Here is a 20362-nt window from a genome sequence, read left to right as displayed (position 1 = left end):
CTAAGCTTAGATGGCCGGCCAACTCTAGGAAGAGTCCTGGTGGTTCCAAACATCTTCCACGTATGGACGAGCTTAATTTAGAGCTTCACGAAAAAAGCTGTGAATACTTCTGTACATGTGATTTTTTAGGCTTTTTCTTTAAAAAAAATTTGCAACAATTTCAAAAATCTTTTTTTCACATTGTCATTATGGGGTATTGTGTGTAGAATTTTGAGGAAATAAATTAATTTTGGAATAAGGCTATAACATAAAAAAATGTGGAAAACATGAAGCGCTATGAATACTTTTTGATGTACTGTAAAAATGGTAAATGGTAAATTAGTTGTTGATATTAGTAAAAATAAATGAACAAAATTCCTAAAATGAACCTATTCCTATGCTTTCATTTATATATATATATATATATATATATATATATATATATATATATATATATATATATATATATATATATATATAGTTATTCATGTTATTTATTATTATTATCTCTGCATTTAGATACTGTATATACAGTAGTCCCTCGCTAAAATGAGGTTCTGCATCCTGATTTGCACATTTTGTTCTGCATAATGATTGGCTGTAGACCATTGTCGGTCAATCTCCGTGCCATGTCTCCTGTATAGTACAGAATGCGTTCAGCTTGCCAAATTGACATAAAATCTTTGACCGCTAACAGTGTGACTTTGAAGTGCTGGACTGTAAATTTGCAAGTTTTCTCCCCAACAAATCCCATAATGTCGACAATACATTCTGCACTGTTAAAGGCACCTGCAGTAGCAGCCAAAAGGCAGAGGAAGTTGCTAACCATTGCTCAAAAAGTTGGACTTCGGGACATGCTAAAGGAAGGTAGAAGTTACGCGAGTGTTTAAACGAGAGAGAAAAGTGTGAAAATGTTAATGTCCGTCTGAGAAAACATTGTAGTGAGGGCCGTAAAGCATCTATAATAATTGTATAAAATAAAGCGGAGTACTTCGCGGATTTCACCTATTGCGGGCTATACCGCGATTAACAAGGGACCACTGTAATACAATGCAACAAGAAAATCTGACTGATCCCAAACTTTCAGCAAAAACATCTCCATAATTGAAAGTAAAATTAGAAAAGAAAACATCCTGAAACCATTGAAAATGATTGAGAGCTAATAAACAGCTAATGGAAGCTGCTTTTCTTTCTTTCAGGACTGTTTAGAAAAGTTTTCTAAAAAGCTGTCAGCCATTGTGAGTGCTCAAGAGGTGAGTTGAGTTCTTCCTTTTTTACTGTCACCGTAACTATAGTAACCTACTGTAAGTGCCAACAATCTGTTATGGGAATATATACCTGTTTTCCTTTTGCTTTTGGCCTGTCTCCCATTCCATGAAATCTGTTTCTTCAAACAGGAGTTGATCGAAACCACACAGAAGGATGTGAAGTCGAAGCTGCAGAATTTTGTGAAAGAGTAAGGCTCTTTGACTCTTTGCTAAAGGCATTTTAGCACAGTCACATAGAATTAGGGAAGAGTCATTTTCATTTATGGATCATTTAGTTCTACAAAAAAGTCCTTTATGGTGGATAAAAGTTCTTGAGATGATTAAAACGTTCTTCACACTATGAAAACAATCAACCAAGGCTCATTGGAAATATGTGTCCATATCTACATTTTTGTGAACTGTGAAATATGTTGTTCCTGCGACGTTTCCTTGCAGCTTGTGTTGATATCAACCCAGGCTCATTCTGAAAATGTACCCCTATATACATTTCTGGAGAGAGCAAAATACGTCCCAGGAGCTATATTTTTTGGCAGTTTTTGTTTTAGCGAATTTCGAGGCCACTGTGTACGCTTTTTCAGATCTCAAATTTCTCTCGTGAGTGCCATTCGCGCCTGCTGTTCTCACGTAAATCCATCAGAGGCCGCTGTTGACCGACTGACTGACTGTAAAACCAACCCAGAGCTTCACCCTCCCCCTTCCCTAAACCCAACCAATAGTATTTTAAAAAAGCATCAATTGACCCGCTCACCCCCTTTCTTAAACCCAACCGCAGTGTTTTCAAAAGCAAGAAAAAGAAAAGCCCCTTGATTTTAACTATGTTTTCAGATTTGACCACATTCTCACCGTTATTTACTTGTTTATTAAATTTTTTTGGCTTTTTTTTTGTCGTACCTGCTTTCTTTAACCGTTCTTCGCCGGACTCGAACCCTGTCGTCGCAGTCAACTCCGCTCTGCATCTCAAGTCCACAGATTTACGTGTTAAGCTTCCGGACAAACTGGTAACAGCAGAAAAGCCGTTTATATGCAGGTAAGCGGTCAGCTGGGAAACGAGAAAAGAAACATTATCACACCGCCCGTAGCGTTCGTTTTAAAGATGAAATGCAGTCATGCGTAGCTCTGGCTACATGATTCATGATCTCCAGAAACATATATAGGGCTATGTTTTCAGAATGAGCCTACACATACATATTTCTGGGCTGGTTTCTCATATGTGCCATTTTCATGCCCTTCCCATATGTATCTGTGAAAAGTCAGGGCATGTTGTGCACAATATATCACGATTGACTTACCCACACACTTCCCTAAACCCAACCAATAGTGTTTTCAAAAGCTAACGACAAGAGATAAACACAATCCCAGCCACTTAGATTTACTATGATTTCACTTTGCTTTAATCAGACTTCAGTCAGGTCTGCTCCACCTCCAAAGTACAACACCGTACAAGTCAAGTCAAGTCGAGCTTTATTGTCATTCTGCTACATGTGTGGACATACAGAGGAATGAAATATTGTGTCTCGCAGGACAACGGTGCTGCATAAATGAATCATAAATACAAACACAACATTGGACCTAAGAGCTATTTAAAAAATAAATATGCATAACTAACATACTGTATACTAATGGATACTTAACTATACACAGGCTATACAAGTATTTTTACATGAGACTGAACATTGTTGTGCAGGATATTGTGCAAGGTGTAATATTGTGCAAGAGGTATTTAAGGTTGAAGCAAGTAGTGCAACATGATTGTGGTACATTTATAGTAAAAATGTTTTCATTATCGTCTTGTGAGATGGAGTTAAGATAAAGTGTCAGGTGCACAAAAGAGAAGAGTGTTTCTACAGGTGGTTTGTCAAGCCCACTCACCTGTATGAAGCACAATCTAAAATGCACAATGTTTCCAAGATACATGTAGTGATTAAGAAAGTGTCTATAGTGCAAATGTGCAACCTTGATGCAAGAGTCAGAGAGATGAGAGAGTGTCTTTTCTACAGGTGGTTTGTTAAGCCCACTCACCTGTATGGGACATACTTAGGAATGCATGGAGAGGGGGGTAAATTGACTGGAGTTGAGGGCTCTAACATCCTGTGGGAAGAAGCTGTTTTGTAGTCTAGCCGAGGAGGCTCTAATACTTTCAAACCTCCATCCCGATGGCAGCAGCTGAAAGAGACTGTGGAAGGGATGGATGGAGTCTTCCACAATACTGCTAGCTTTGCTGGAGCACTCAGAGAGGAAAATGTCCAGTGTTCACTGTGTGCTGGATGGTCTTGCGGTTAGCTGGACTGCAGGTCCCATACCAGACAGTGATGCAGCTTGTCAACATGCTCTCGATGGTTCCCCTGTAGAATGTGGTGAGGATGGGTGGAGGGAGACTTGCCCTTTTCAGCCGGTGGAGAAAGTGTTGTCATTGTTGTGCCTTTTTGGAGAGGGACGTGGTATTGGTAGTCCAGGTGAGATCCTCTATTATGTGCACCCCTAGGAATTTTGTGCTGCTCACTCTTCGCCAGTCGAGCTGTCGATGGTCAGCGGGGGGTGGTCAGCGGAGTTTCTCTTCAAGTCCAACACAACCTCCTTTGTCTTCTCTACATTAGCCGCATTTCCAATGTCGGGCCAGTGCGAGCCAGGGCTTTTATCGGGCCAGGCCGTGCCTATCGCCAGGGAGCATGAGCAGTGAGGCCAAAATCAGGTCGCGTTTCCACTGTCGGGCCAGTAGGTAGCAGAATGTCATGCAAACCCCGCCCCTGAACGTCCCCCGAATCACACATCACACAACCCTCCCAGTTCAGCAGTATACAGACAAGCAGATAGAGCACTTCATCGCATCATCACGAAACGATTAAAATGAAGACAATCGAAATAAACAAGTGACATGTTACTCTACAGCAGTACATTATATGTCTATACGTATAGGCCTATGTATTTTCATTCATTATATTTGTTTAGTCATCCGACCGACAGTTGGCATCCTGCATCGAGTGGTCTCTCCATTAACGGAGGGATGACCCAGCGCACAACCCACAATATAAAACCACAGAAATTTTTCGGAAATAAAATTTTGGTATAAAATATATTGTTATAACATTCTCATTTTGAGAGATGCTGTCAAACATTCAGCTCAAATGCTCCGGAGAGACCTAAAACATATTAATTTTCCATAGGTTAAATGACACTTAATAGGTAATCCCACTTTATTTAAGAAAATAATTTGAGGATGTTGCATATTATTCGGTTATCTTAAGTAAAGGAAAGTAAAGTGTGCAAGTAATAGAATATAGGCTATAACCTATATCGTTTAAAATTTCATTTTTAAACTTTACCACGTCATATACAAACATAAACACTTGTTTGAGGACATAAAACACATTTTTTTACCTGCAGTTTTTCCCAATCCGTTTGTAAAGCAGTGCAGGACTGGATGACAGAAAAGAAGGTAGTTTCTGGTTTCACTCACCCAAAAAATGCTCTGTTTGCATGATTTGATTAATATCCTCTTATCCAAATACTTTACAGATAATATTTCAAACCTCCTCCGTTGTTTATTGTTTTTAGAAAATATCTACAATCTTTTTTCAGATAGGCCTTTGTAAAATAAAAGTTTAAAATGGCTTGAAACGGTTTAATTTATTTATATTGTACATACCTATATTGTTATAGCTTTTGTTTGTTTTGTATTTGTTTATTTATTTAATATGATTTTATTATATTCTCTATTTGTAATTCTGCAAATGATTTTAATATAGCTTTGGCTTTTTGATTTTAACATGCTCGCTTTAGGCGCGATAGTGGAAACACAGCTATTGAGGGAGAGGTTGTTAGTGCAAGGCGAGCTACCAAGCAAACTGACAACACTGGTAAAGTCATCAATAAGGAGATAAGCCAGAAAGTGAATGCGTTCGATTAAAGATCACTGATTCATTTAAGCTGTTTTGGTAATGTTTATTTGGTGCTTCACAAACAACAGTGTGAAAACAACCCTTTATCCATCAATAATACATCACTGTAAATGTTAGTAGTGTGAAAAGGACAAAAAGTTGTGCACGTCATACTGAAATATTGGTTTTACCCAGAAACTGCAGGTTTGCAATCTTTGCTGAAGCACACTTTTTGTTCAAAAATAAAGCCCTAGGCATGTATTCCCAATGAGGCCAATGTGTTGAAAAAAGAAGGTTCTTTGGGGAACCAATAATGGTTGTTCAATGGCATCCAAAAACCTCTTTTTGGCACGTTTACTTTTAAAGCAATAGTTCACTCAAAAAATAAAACAGATAAGAATAAATAATGAGGTAATTCATCTCTTTAAGAGGGCATTCTACCAAAAATATTGGTGTAGTAATCTGGTTGTAAAATGTTATATTCAAGGCATTAATGTTCATATTCTGTACTGTGTCTCCTTGAAGTGATGTGAAGCGATTTAAGGATGTGCGTAAGGAGTTTGAGCGTAGCAGCGAGAACTTGGAGGCAGCTCTCAGCAGGAATGCTCAGGCACCACGCGGTAAACAGCATGAGGTGGAGGAGGCCAGCAATAACCTGCTGAACGCACGCAGAGCCTTCAGATCAGGAGCCCTGGACTATGTGTTGCAGGTAGAAAACTACATGGAAATATACAAAAAATGCAGTCTTTTAAAAACGGCCTTCAGTTTTTAAGAGCGATACCATTATCGTCTCTGCATAAACAGCACAAATACAGTTTCGTGAAAACTGTGATGTCAGAAGCAATCAAATTCACGTTGGATGCATTGTTTTATTAAATCGTTCTAAATTGGTGTCATTCTTTTAAGCAAAGCATTTCATTTGTGATTATCATGGTACTTTTATGCAATTTGTAATCTTATGCTTATTTATTGTTTTATTGATTTGATTAGTTTGACTTTTAGCTTGTTACTGGGTTTTTATGCAAGCTTATAATTCTGACTTGGGTTTAATTTTGTATTTGATCTTGTAGTGCTTTGAGTTTAAGAAAAGCTCATCATAAATACAATGTATTATTATTATTATTATTATTTATTCATTCATTTTCTTTTCGGCTTAGTCCCTTTGTTAATCTGGGGTCGCCACAGTGGAATGAACCACCAACAACTATCCAGCATATGTTTTTACGCAGCTGATGCCCTTCCAACTGCAACCCATCACTTGAAAACATCCACACACACTCATACACTACGGTCAATTTTACCTCACCCAATTCACCTGTAGTGCATGTCTTTGGACTGTGGGGGAAACCGGAGTACTCGCCTATTATTATAACTATTATTATTATTGTTATTATTTATTAAATCATCTTCTTTTTCTCCCTAATATAGATTAATGTCATTGAGTCCCGAAAGAAAACGGAAATTCTTCAGGCGGTATGTGTCATCATGTAGAATGATTTTGAGTCATATAAATTGGAATTTACAGTCACTTTTGCTGTTTTTTTTGCGTGTTAGATGCTTTCTCTAATACAGGCCCAGGCTCTGTTCTTCCAGCAAGGCCATCAGTCACTCGCAGAACTGGAAAACTATCGCAAAGAGCTGCATGATGAGGTAAGAAATCTATCTATCTTTATATCTATCTTTCCATCCATCCATCCATCCATTCATCCATCCATCCATCCATCCAGTTGTCTGTTGATACATCCATATGTCTATCCATACATCCATCCATTTGTCTATTGATCCATCCATCCGTCCGTCCATCCACTTATCCATGCATCCATTCATCCATCATCCATCCATACATCCATCCATTTGTCTATTGATCCATCCGTCCGTCTGTCTGTCAGTCTGTCTATGTCTGTCTGTCTGTCTGTCTGTCTATCTGTCTATCTATCCATCCATCCATCTGTCCGTCCGTCTGTCTATTTATCCATCCATCCATCCATTTATTCATTTATCCATCCATCCATCCATCTATCCATCTATCCAACCATTCATCCATACATTTATTTGTCTATTGATCCATCCATACGTCTATTTATCCATCCATCCATCCATCCATCCATCATCCATCCATCCATCCATCCATCCATCCATCCATCCATCCATCCATCCATCCGTCTGTCTGTCTGTCTTTCTGTCTATTTATTCATTTATCCATCCATCCATCCAACCATGCATCCATCCATTTATTTGTCTATTGATCCATCCATCCGTCTATCCATCCATTTCTCCATCCATCCGTCCGTCCATCCATCCATCCATCCATCCATCCATCCATCCATCCATCCGTACGTCCATCCATCCATCCAATTATCCATCCAGCCATTCATCCAGCCATATATCTGTTTGTCTCTATCCCTCCGTCCGTCCATCCATTCATTCATCGTTCAGCTCATCCATCCATCCATCCATCCGTCTGTCCGTCCATCCGTCTGACTGTCTGTTTGTTTATCTATTTATCCATCTATCCATCTATCCGTCCGTCTATCTATCTATCTATCTATCTATCTATCTATCTATCTATCTATCTATCTATCTATCTATCTATCTATCTATCTGTCTATCTGTCTATCTGTCTATCCGTCCATCCGTCCATCCATCCATCTATCTATCTATCTGTCTATCTATCCATCTATTTGTCTTTCGATCCATCCATCTCCGATTAGCATGAAGTTATTTGACATATGATAAAAAATAGAGGAAGGAAGGAGAGAAAGGGAAAGTGTGAAGTACACAGTTTGACAAAAGCAGTTGTTGTTTGAAAGAGGAAACTCATTCAAATCATGTTGGGAAGTTAAAAAAACGGTGGAATGTTTGGATTGAAAAAAAGAGCACAGAAGGTCTAATGACAGGAGTGTGATGATGCACTCAGAGATCACATGACAGCCCATCATGACAGGAAGTTTTCTGCCTGGGTGAGCAACAACAGGAAACAGTACGCATCACACGTCGGTTTTTGTGTCTTGGCACATACTTCTCTACTCGCTGAAGAAACAGCCTGAAAAAAACACTTCTTAAGACCTTAAACTAAGCGACTGAACACTGAAATGCATCTTCCAAGATCTAATAAAGTGTTTTCTTATGTTTCTCCTGACAATTTGCATTAGATCAGATACTGCGTGTATAATGTGTGAAAGGTGTTGAAGATTCGTATTTTTGTTGCAATGTTTTTGACATGGTGATACTGAGGAACAGGAAAGTTTTAGACAGGAAACTTACTCACCTTCTACTGGCCTGCGAAAACCACAAAAACCTGCTCAGCTTCCTGTAAGCGCAGGAAATGGTGAAAAGCTTAGCAAGACAAATGTCAAGAGAGATTGCGAAAGCCTCTAGATAACAGTGAAGTCCTCTGAAACGACGTGCAGATTTAAAAGTGGAAACGTTAAGGATGTTCAGCATAAATATAGCATTGGTTGGGATATGAAAATGTTTTGCAAATATAGTGTTATAGCATCAGGGACAGGAGGAAAAAGCTGTGATAGGAAAGAGAACAGGAAAGTCAGTGGAAGATAAGAAGTAAACATGGAGAAGGTGATCTTAATGACCTCTTCTTGAAATAGGTCAGAAAGTTGAGCGAGTGCCAGTGTGTCTTACTTTATTTCTCATTCGGTTAATCCCTGGAAGACACATGACTCTTTGCTTGCTGTGGTCCAGAAAGCCACTGCAGTGCAGACTCTACAATTAGAGCTGACAAGAAAAGTCACATAATAACTACACACAGCAGTGGGGATTTAGACTGCGCCTGTGTGCATGTGTTTATAATTGTACCATACCGTATATACAATTAAACTTCCATTCTGAGAACTAGATAAATGGTCCAAACCTCAGGCTTTTCAGTATTTTCTGCCCTGTCAGCCACACATTCACATTCTGTTCTATGTGATCTATTTCATTTATTAATTTGCTTAAATCTGATGATGGCTTGTGAGGATCTTTTTGAATGCATGCACGATAATCATCAGCACATCCACAGAACATCTCATGTTGTCATTTGAAATGCTTTTATAGGTATTATCTCTCTTGTAGTTGTTGTTTGAGTAAAATGAGGTCTGCAAAGTTTCAAAATCATCAACATCAGAAAGACGGTGCTTTGGTGATGTAAAATTTTTTGTGGGTTTTTGTTTTGTGCCAGATAAATTAAAAACCATTATGAGAGACAAACAATCAACAATCATGATCCTTGAAAATAGCATTTTATTAATGTTAATACACTCCCCGGCCACTTTATTAGGTACACCTTACTAGTACTGGGTTGGACCCCCTTTTGACTTCAGAACTGCCTTAATCCTTCATGGCATAAATTCAACAAGGTCCATATTGACATGAGAGCATTGTGCAGTTGCTGCAGATTTGTCGACTGCACATCCATGATGAGAATCTCCCATTCCACCACATCCCAAAGGTGCTCTATTGGATTGAGATCTGGTGACTGTGTAGACCATTTGAGTACAGTGAACTCATTGTCATGTTGAAGAAACCAGTCTGAGATGATTTGTGCTTTATGACATGGCGCGTTATTCCGGTGAAAGTAGTCATCAGAAGATGGGTACACTGTGGTCATAAAGGGATGGACAATGTCAGCAACAGTACTCAGGTAGACTGTGGTGTTGACACGATGTTTTATTGGTACTAATGGGCCCAAAGTGTGCCAAAAAATTATCCCCCACACTATTACACCACCACCACCAGTCTAAACCGTTGATACAAGGCAGGATGAATCCATGCTTTTATGTTGTTGATGCCAAATTCTGACCCTACCATCCGAATGTCGCAGCAGAAATCGAGACTCGTCAAACCAGGCAACGTTTTTCCAATCTTCTATTGTTAAAGTTTGGTTAACCTGTGTGAATTGTAGCATCAGTTTCCTGTTCTTAGCTGACAGGAGTGGCACCCGGTGTGGTCCTCTGCTCCTGTAGCCTCATCCGTCTCCAGGTTGGACGTGTTGTGGGTTCAGAGATGCTCTTCTGCATACATCGGTTGTAACGAGTGGTGGCTTTCTGTTCTGTTACTGTTACTTTTTTATCAGCTGGAACCAGTCTGGCCATTCTCCGCTGACCTCTGGCATCAACAAAGCATTTGCGCTCACAGAACTGCTGCTCACTGGATATTTTCTCTTTTTTAGACCATTCTATGTAAACCCTAGAGATGGTTGTGTGTGAAAATCCCAGTAGATCAGCAGCTTCTGAAATACTCAGACCAACCCATCTGGCACCAACAACCATGCCATGTTCAAAGTCACTTAGGCCCCGTTTACACTAGTACGTTTTAGTTTTAAAACATCGTTTACACTGGCGTCCACACTGGTGTTTCACCCAGCGTTTCTGAACAACTCTCCGTCTACACCACACCACTGAAAATGCACATCACGTGACCACACACACTCTGGCATGCACTGCAGCATATCTACCCAGATGAGAGCTGTGCTCGTCTGACTGTTAATCAAGTATCTCCCGCTGGATCCAATCTCACTATATTTGTTAAACGTTATATTTAATTCATCTTGTTGTCTATATCTAACAACATATTCCACAACTTTGGTCTTTTGAATCTATTACTTGTTCTCAGGTAACATGTTTTGGCTGAAAGCAAAGATAAGTTAATAATTAATGTAACCACGTACATTCTGTATATTGACTGATTTCTTACCTTTATTTCCTATAATGTATAATCTTATTATACGTTATACTTTTATAATGACCATTATTGATTATTACAACTGATATTCAGCTAAAGAGAGGGTACGTTTCCTATTGTCAATGAAAATGAAAGGAGGCAGTAATGTTATTGGCTTCGTTTTGTTATAAATATGCATACAGTGAAGATGACGGTCATATAAATATGCAGCTACAAGACGCCTCAACATTTTTGATGTCTGTTAAGTTGCTAATATCAAAATGAAAATAGGCAGTTCCTTATATCATGTTTCATTTTACTGTTAAGAAAGTAAAACAGCTTATCCAAGGGGATGTGAATGAGGTTATAAAGTACACTGTTCCCTTTGAAGATTTACCTGACGTGTCCTAGGGAGTTTGTTTTCCATATCAAACTTGTGAAATCTGAACTTACAGGGAGAGAATGCAAGACTGAACTGTGTGTAGGCTACTTAATATTGTGGGGAAAAGCCCCAATCAGATAGGTGAATGTCTGCAGCCCCGCCTCTGTTTTCAGATGTCTCCGTTTTCCCCCATCCACACTGAGACAGAGCAGCAGCGTTTCAGAATGAAAACGGCCTCTCCAGCGTTTGAAAACTTAGGCGTAGTGTGATGTTTAGATCATTAGATTTATTTGTTTATTTAATCTTTTCATTTATTTTTTTATCATTTACAATTTTAATCTTTATCATTTATTTCTTGCATTGAAATATCAGTGACTGAGATTTTTGCTTGTCACTTTTTATTATCAAAAACATGTTATGTGAGAGAAGGATCACTGTGAGAGACTAAAAAAATGTATTTAGCTCTCTGTGGTATGAATGTGGCTCATAAAACATTTATTGAGACAGTTTAAGAACTGCAGTGTAAAATGTGGCTGTCTTTTTCTCCTCTTTTTTTGTAGAATGCTCAACTAGTCCTGAATTCTGCTAGAGACAAAAGGGACATGGAGCAGAGACATGGTGCTGTCAAGAAGAAGGTAGTAATACTCTCTTTATCACACACAGGCACACTTTTTTCTCTCTCTTTTAGGGGTTTTTCACCTTTTATTGGGATAGAACTGTGTAGGACAGACAGGAAAGTATTAGGAGCAGAGAGAGGGGAAGGGTCGGTATAGGACCCCAATCCGGGAACTGAACATGGGTCGCCGTGAGCACCATGATGCTATAAGTCGTGCACTTAACCACTAGGCTGTTAGAGCTGACACAGGCACACTTTTACATACACGTGTACAGCTATCTTTATGAGCACTTCCCATAGCCGTAATGATTTTTATACACTTCAAACTGTGTATACTGTGTATTCAACCTGTATATTTTATTCTCCTACCCCTAAACTCAACCCTCACAGGAAACAATCTTTGTTTTTACATTTTCAAAATACTCCATTCTGTGAGATTTCCTCATGGGGACCACAAAAATGTCATGACATGGTCAAATTGTACTGGTTTTGCTATACTTGTGGGGACATTTAGTATACAGTGTAATATTAAGCATACACACATACATTTTATCTGAAGAAAGATATCTATTTTTTGTTTGTCTTCAGGATGTGTCGTATGATGACTCCATTATGGACTTCAGCCCAGATGCTCCCAATGGCATTGCAATGGAAGGTTACCTGTACAAGAGAGCCAGCAATGCTTTCAAAACATGGAGCAGGTAGAGCACTGATACATTGAATCCCAGAAATGTTAATGTTATATTAATGCTATAAACATTCTGTGTTAAAACATGATTACAACATATTAGATATGATGGCGACATGCTAATTCATGCTAGCAACATGGTAAAAATGTTAGCTGTGTTTACAAAATACAGTTTAAATTGTGCTAGCAGTGTGTTGCAACCTCACATGAATAAATAATATAGTAATTTATAGTAAATGCAATAATATTTTAAATATCCATATTAGAGAGCAGTTTAATGTGTTAGTTCTTTTGTTGCCATGGTAATGCAACAAACATAGTCACATGAACTAATTATGGTGGCTTGAGAAAGCCAACATAATGTTATAATACATAACCTTATTATTCTTCCGTCGTCTTCTTAGACTATTTTAAAGCAGGTTGCACACCAGAAGCGCATAGCGCCACACAGCGCCATACATTTCAGAAGTCTAAACATAGGTTTCAATCAGGGTACACACACTGGCGCCGCAAGTCGGCGGCTGTCGGCGGCACCCAGCCACGACTCAGGACACTGTTCATTGTTCTGCCGCATCACAGAGCGCCATCTGATTAGTTTAGTTTAAAATAGCATGCGAATGTGCGCGTCTGGTGTGCGAAACATTCAACTGTCAAAAGTTCCATTGACTTAACATTGGACAACAATTTGTGACCTCATAACTTTGCACCAGATTATCATACAGACTTAAGGTTGGGCTCATTTAACTCAGACTACCAATCTGCCAATCACTGGTAACCTTTCAATTTACTAGCCACACCCTAGCAATCACTTATGTCACCCTAGCAATTGTCCCTTACAATTTCATTGTAAAAAAACTGCCATTGACTTTACATTGGACATACAAACAACATACCAATCAATATTAACAATATACTAACAAACATACTAATCATACTAGCAACATGCTAACTCATACTATAAACATACTAGCAACATGCTAATTCATACTAAATTTGTGCTAACAACATGATAATTTATTCTGGAAACATCCTAGCAACATGCTAATTTATACTAGAACCATGGTAACTTATGTGAGCAACTACCTAGAAATCATTTATAACACCGAAATTTTTATTTCGCACGTGTGTCTTTTGAGAGAGTGTGATTTCAAAGCTATATGTTATGAATTACAATCAAGTGTGTGATTGCATTATTAATGCCTTACATGGCCCTGAAATATATATCTGTGTGTGCACGGAATAATTTCCACTTTTCAAAATCCTGTTTGAAATGATCATAAATGATCATATCAAATATTACATTTTTAAACTCAAGGTGGTTTATACATGAAAGACAGTTATTTAAGTACAGAAATGCTCAACATTTTTCATATATTATTCTGCAAATTAGGTTTGTTGCTGTCTATCTGCAGTTTACATTACAAAAATAGTGATTCAGCACACATAGTTTATTAGGTTTAAAATGTATTAATATTATTATAGATTAGCTTAAAATAGGGCGACACGTGGTTCAGTGGTTAGCATTGTCGCGTCACAGCAAGAAGGTCACTGGTTCGAGTCCCGGCTGGGTCAGTTGGCATTTCTGTGTGAAGTTTGCGTGTTTTCCCCATGTTCATATGGGTTTCCTCCGGGTGCTTCGGTTTCCCCCACAGTCCAAAGACATGTGCTGTAGGTGAATTGGATAAACTAAATTGGCCATAGTGTATGTCTGTGAATGAGTGTGTATGGATGTTTCCCAGTACTGGGTTGCAGCTGGAAGGGCATCCGCGGTGTAAACATATGCTGGATAAGTTGGCTGTTCATTCCGCTGTGGCGACCCCTGATGAATAAAGGGACTAAGCCGAAAAGAAAATGAATGAATGAATAAATTTTAGATGAGATTAAAATTACAATTAGTTTAAACAGCCTAATTACCCACCCCCCCCCTCCCCCACACACTTCTAAAACCAAAGTTACACATTTGTGTTTGTTTGTTCTGCAGGCGCTGGTTCTCCATTCAGAAGAACCAGTTGGTTTACCAAAAGAAACATAATGTAAGTGTCATATTGTACCATTTCCCAATGCCAGTAATGCTACTGTACATTGCTTCACACCCATACACCGATACCCATAAACCCACAAACCACTGGTAAAATATTGGGAATTGGAGCTTAGAATATTTAAATTTTTGTTCTGCTTTTTGGATGACCATAGAGATACACACATCTCACATGATGGCTGCATTTTATTTACTTCAGTTTTTCTGTAACAGGAGCAGATCACTGTAGTTGTGGAGGACTTGCGTTTGTGCACAGTGAAGCCCTGCAGTGAACAAGACAGACGATTCTGCTTTGAGGTCGTCTCTCCCTCCAAGTGAGTCTGTGTGTGTGTGTGTGTGCGTGCGTGCATGCGTGTGTGCGTGTGCGCGTCTATCTGTGTACTAAACAGACTGCACTGCCATGTATTTTTAAACATGCAACGTTTCTCTATTTTTTGCAGTGTTAGTGTTCTTGCTATGGTTTAACTGAAACAACACTGTAAATGTGTTATTTTGCACATAAGCATGTTTGTACACATCACAGTCAAAGTCCAAATGACAGCGTGTGTGTTTGTGCTTCGTGCAGGAGCTGTTTATTACAGGCTGATTCAGAGCGACAGCAGCAGAGCTGGATCAGCGCGGTCCAGAACAGCATCGCCTCAGCATTCCAGGAGAGAAGAGATGATAATCATAGCTCTGTACGTCTCAAATGCGTGTGCGCACACACACACACACACATTCAAAATCTAACTGTAGACATACGGTAGACTTCTATTTATAAATAAAGCTATTATATAAAATATTACATTGCTTTTTTTAGTAAAATACATTTGTATTACTATAGCCTTTGTACAATTAGTTTATGTTTAAATAATAATGTAAGAATAACAAAACATGTTGCTATTACATACAGTAGTCAACTTTTTAAGTGGATCAAAAATTGTCCCAAGACAGGATTGAGTGCTGTTGGATAGTTTTAGGACAACCTTGATGCAAGGTTTTGAACCACTTCAAACGTTGACTACTGTATATAAAGCTTCCGCAATCATTTTTGTCCTTAATTATGTTTATTTTAAAGGTGCTGTATGTAAGTTTTTGCTGATATTTAAGAAACATGCCAAGTTAACATAATTGTTTATCTGAAAACAATGCTGAAGTCAAATATTCTGCTTTGAAAATGTGAGTTACGTGTCGGAACGTCTGTCTTTGTTTTGGTCATTTAACCCGCCCAATGCCAGTTTAGCCAATTATATTTGAGCACCCCGGGTTGCCTTGATTAAAAAACAGCGTATTTCATTTATTTAGTCATAAAGGCTCTCAAAGCAAGCGCCTGTGACCGAAATGCAACCTCCGGTGGACAGTAGCAGACTCCGAAATGAGACTCATTTTCAAAGTTCCACATGGGGTTATTAATTACAAATAATATAAAGATTACGAATGTAAACATTGGGTGAGCAGGTTACATTGTAACCCCATGTCCTAACAACACTCTAACTGAGGAGATTTGAAGTGATAAGCAGTTGGGCTATTTGCACCAGACGAAACACAACAGAAATATAAATACAGCCATTCAGAAGCTCAGAATATGCACTCACTCACGAAATGGTAAGGTTTATGATATATTTAATACATATTAAACCTCTTTAACAATATTAAATGTACATGCTGAGTCACAGATTTGTTCAATTTCAAGTTCAATTTCAAACTGTTTATTTCACTTTTTAAGGTCTGAGGTGAACTGCTGCTGCTTTCAGTAGTATGGCAATAAATGTCATGTAAACTCATTTGAATTCAACTAATTCAAACTCACATTGTTAGCATTTAACGCTGAATAAAGCACATGAGGTTTACCTGAGGTGATCATGTCATCAAGTTTTCTGTTGTCCAGCTGCCAGAAATAGAAGCTGTTTCTAATATACCAATTCGAGGTGTTGGTTAGGACAAAATCTCTTTAATATGGAAAACTTTTAATATGGAAAATATTCCTTCTATCATGTGTCATGTGGTTTTATTTAGAACACGACTTAGGGTGCTTTCACACCTGTTTTGTTTCGAAACAGGGATTAAAATTGTTACGATGTTGCACTTTGTACTTGGTGTGGTTTGCTTTCACACGGCAAAGTTTCTAAACAGACCAAAAGAGCTAAAACAAGTCACGTGCGAGGAAACTCTTGTCACATTGGTCAGAGTTTCACAGTTTATTTTGCTGTGAGTCCCGCTCAGCTGTCATGCGTCCTTATTTTAATTTATGGCAATGAGCAGCAAGACATTATAAGCGGAAAGCTAAACCAAGATTGCAGTTCGGTCAGTTTTCCTAACGGATAAACAGCTCTCGTTAATAGTTCAGCATGCTTTCACTTTCGTATTTGACATGAAATGCACATTTACTGGAATGACATCCCACCCTACTCATAATTCTCTCTTCATATAGCCGTATATATGCCTATTACATATCCATAATACACTGTGATATAGCCGGGCTCGGATCGTTTTGCTTTCTCACTACAATCGATCCGCTCCAGAGTTTGTTTCAATCGAGCCGAGACCACCTCATTCAAGCGATCTCGGACTGATTGTTTTGGCGCGGATCTGAGCGCGATTGCTAGATTCACATATGCCAAATGAACCGCGCTAACTGGGGAAACGAGACAGGTTCCGAAACAAAAGTCTAGGTGTGAAAGCACCCTTAAATCAGACCTGCTTCTCAATCTGGCAACCTGTGCTTGCATTTGTTTTGATCCAGGAATGCAATACATAGTTCAACCACTGGGTGTCAAACTTACATACTGCACCTTTAATTATTTGTAATTATAAATGTTATTAATGTTTAAGCTGTTAAAAAATGGAGTGTGTTTAAAAACATTTTAGTGGTATTGGTATTGACTACTAACTTTTTGATACCTTTAAACCATATTTAAACTTCTCTATATAATAGAAGGTTACTTTTTATTTGTATTACTTAGTATTATTTATTAATTTATTTAATATTAATTCATTCATTAATTTTCTTTTCAGCTTAGTCTCTTTATTAATCAGCCGAATGAACTGCCAACTTATCCAGCATATGCTTTACACAGCGGATGCCCTTCCAGCCGCAACCCATCACTGGGAAACACCCATACATTCCCATTCATTCACATACACTATGGACAATTTAGCTCACCCAATTCACCTATACCGCATGTCTTTGGACTTGCGGAGGAAATCGGAGTACCCAGAGGAAACCCACGCGAACATGAAGAAGAACATGAAAACTCCACACAGAAATGTCAACTGGCCCAGCCATGGCTCGAACCAGCGACCTTCTTGCTGTGAGGAAAAAAACGCTACCCACTGCGCCCCCGTGTTGCCCTATTTAATAATAATTTTTTATAATAATAATGACAAAAAAAAACTTTGGGCGGCATGGTGGCTCAGTGGTTAGCACTGTCGACTCACAGCAAGAAGGTCGCCGGTTTGAGCCATGGCTGGGCCAGTTGGCATTTCTGTGTGGAGTTTGTATGTTCTCCCTGTGTTGGTGTGGGTTTTCACCAGGTGCTCTGGCTTCCCCCACAGTCCAAAGACATGCGCTATGGGTGAATTGGGTAAGCTAAATTGTCCGTAGTGTATGAGTGTATATATGAATGAGTGTGTATGGGTGTACAAATACTGGGTTGCCGCTGGAAGGGCCTCCACTACGTAAAACATATGCTGGAATAGTTGGCGGTTCATTCCGCTGTGCCGACCTCTGAAATAGACTAAGCCCAAGGAAAATGAATAAAAGAATGAAAAAAAAACATAATTATTGTTATTGATTTTTTTAACATTAACTAATCTTCAGAAAATAACTGAAAGATGCACTGAACGTGATGTTCTGCCAAGCAGAATTATTGCATATTGCTATCATTTCAATAGAGGACATGAATGTGAGTGTTATAAGGAGGATGTGTGTGTTTGTTTACCAGAGAGATCGCTGTAGCTCAGTGTCTGCTGGGAGTGTGCGTTTGAGTGGAGGAGAGCCGGAGGCATGTGTTCGAGAGGCTCTGGAGGAGGTGCAGGCCATTTCAGGCAACTGCCAGTGCTGCGACTGCGGGGAGCCTGGACCTGACTGGGCATCCATCAATCTGGGCATCACACTGTGCATTACCTGCTCGGGCATTCACAGGTAACACACATACACACACAATTATCAGTCAGTTATACACTTTTCTACATGTAACTGCATTCCAGATTATCAGTCACACTCAGTCACACAGAATTTCTGTTATTTTTAATAGAAATTCTGTGTATATCAAATATTCGATATATACAGTAGTCAACATTTGAGCAACCATTCTTGTTTTAGGAGAATTTTGACAAACAATCTTTGATGTACTTTGAATGTTGACTACTGTCTAGTGAAAACTGAACCATAGGTACCTCTGGGTTTATTCGTCATGAAAATAAAGTTATGCTTGGTATTTTAAAGGGATAGTTCACCCAAAAATGAAAATTTACTCAGGATTAGTGTTGGGTAAATTATTTTCAAAAGTAGTAGATTACAAATTACTGATTACTACTGGAAAATTCTAATCTGATTACATTACTAATTACTTAATGTAAAAAGTAATCAGATTACTAATTATTTTACTTTGAAGTTACTTTTAAAACATATAAAGCATACCTATAAAAATACAAAATAAACTTTTAGTTCTTTTTAGTAATTTAATATATTCACTAAAAATCTTTAGAATGGGTTGATCATAAATTTAAGAGCCCCTGTTATACATTAAAAAGGGTCATATTTTGGTTTTATAGGTCTCCAACAACAGGCTGATATGCATGCAAGGTCAAAAAACTCTTTCATGGTCTTATAATCTGCATTTATTTTTACCTAATTATCTCAGTGACTCCCATATGAATCGTTTAGCAATTCATTTTGTTCCCAAACCCCTCCTTAGCGCGAAGCTAATCTGCGGCGATTGGACCGATGACAGCCTGTTGCAATTGGTCGACTGCATTCAGCGTGAGACAGAGTGAAATGCCCAGCAGGGCTTATCAACAATATTGAAGTAGTCAGAGTGCATAGTGTATGTGTGAGCATACCTGCCAACACTCCTGTTTTTCCCGGGAGTCTCCCGTATTTCAGACCCATCTCCAGCCACCCACTCATTTTGTTATTTATATCGGAAAACACCTGCAATTTCAACCAGCCCCTCCCCAGGTCCTCAGCATTTTGATATGGTCTGTGAAACCCCTGGGTCGCCAACATTGGTATAGGATCCGATTGCAGCGGAGCCCAAAACACGCTTCATAGTAGTTAACTTACTAACACCACAGTACACAGTACCCGGTTCTCAACAGTGTTATTCAGACACCTCACCCCTGAACCTAAACCCCCCCTAGTCTCCCAGATTTTTTGTGTGTGCATAAGTGCATTAAAGTAGTGCAGTTAAGCACCAGCATATTGCTCTATTCTTAACCTTGACACACATTCAGTATTAATCCACACAGCAACAAAAGCTAAACTATACTGAACCTTGACCGCTGCATGTGTGTGGGATCAGGTGACGTTGGCCATAGCAATGACAAACGGCAGTAGATCATGAGCTCACAAACGCATTTAAATCCGTAAACAATTCGGCAATTAAATCCGGCTGCTTACCTTGCTTATTGGTTTAATCCATCCCTGGATATGCCAACAAAACCAAAAAGAGTCCAGTCCAAAACCAGAAACCGGAGCACTCGGAGGAAACCCACGCCAACATGGGGGGAACATGCAAACTCTGCCTCAGCCGGCACAGTGACCTTCTTGCTGTGAAGCGACAGTGTTAACCACTGAGCCACCGTGCCGCTCACATATTGTTTTGAAATGTTATTATTCTTATAATTCACAAAAAGCACTGTGGGGCATAGAAAAC

General features: G+C 38.9%; 1 protein-coding gene across 1 annotated transcript in view; it reads left to right on the top strand.

Annotated features, from left to right (window-relative positions):
- Window positions 1–20362, top strand: part of acap1 (ArfGAP with coiled-coil, ankyrin repeat and PH domains 1) — a 52630-nt gene that overhangs the window by 12863 nt on the left and 19405 nt on the right. The window contains exons 5-15 of the mRNA XM_056461196.1: window positions 1179–1232; window positions 1377–1435; window positions 5648–5831; window positions 6551–6595; window positions 6677–6772; window positions 11723–11797; window positions 12367–12479; window positions 14448–14499; window positions 14718–14818; window positions 15070–15181; window positions 18428–18627. Of these exons, the coding sequence (XP_056317171.1) occupies window positions 1179–1232; window positions 1377–1435; window positions 5648–5831; window positions 6551–6595; window positions 6677–6772; window positions 11723–11797; window positions 12367–12479; window positions 14448–14499; window positions 14718–14818; window positions 15070–15181; window positions 18428–18627 (1091 nt within the window). The remainder of the gene's footprint in view (window positions 1–1178; window positions 1233–1376; window positions 1436–5647; window positions 5832–6550; window positions 6596–6676; window positions 6773–11722; window positions 11798–12366; window positions 12480–14447; window positions 14500–14717; window positions 14819–15069; window positions 15182–18427; window positions 18628–20362) is intronic.

The sequence above is a fragment of the Danio aesculapii genome, chromosome 7 (assembly GCF_903798145.1).
Source record: "Danio aesculapii chromosome 7, fDanAes4.1, whole genome shotgun sequence".
NCBI lineage: Eukaryota > Metazoa > Chordata > Actinopteri > Cypriniformes > Danionidae > Danio > Danio aesculapii.
The sequence above is the reverse complement of the archived record's forward strand: the minus strand, read 5'-3'. Positions and strand labels throughout refer to the sequence as shown.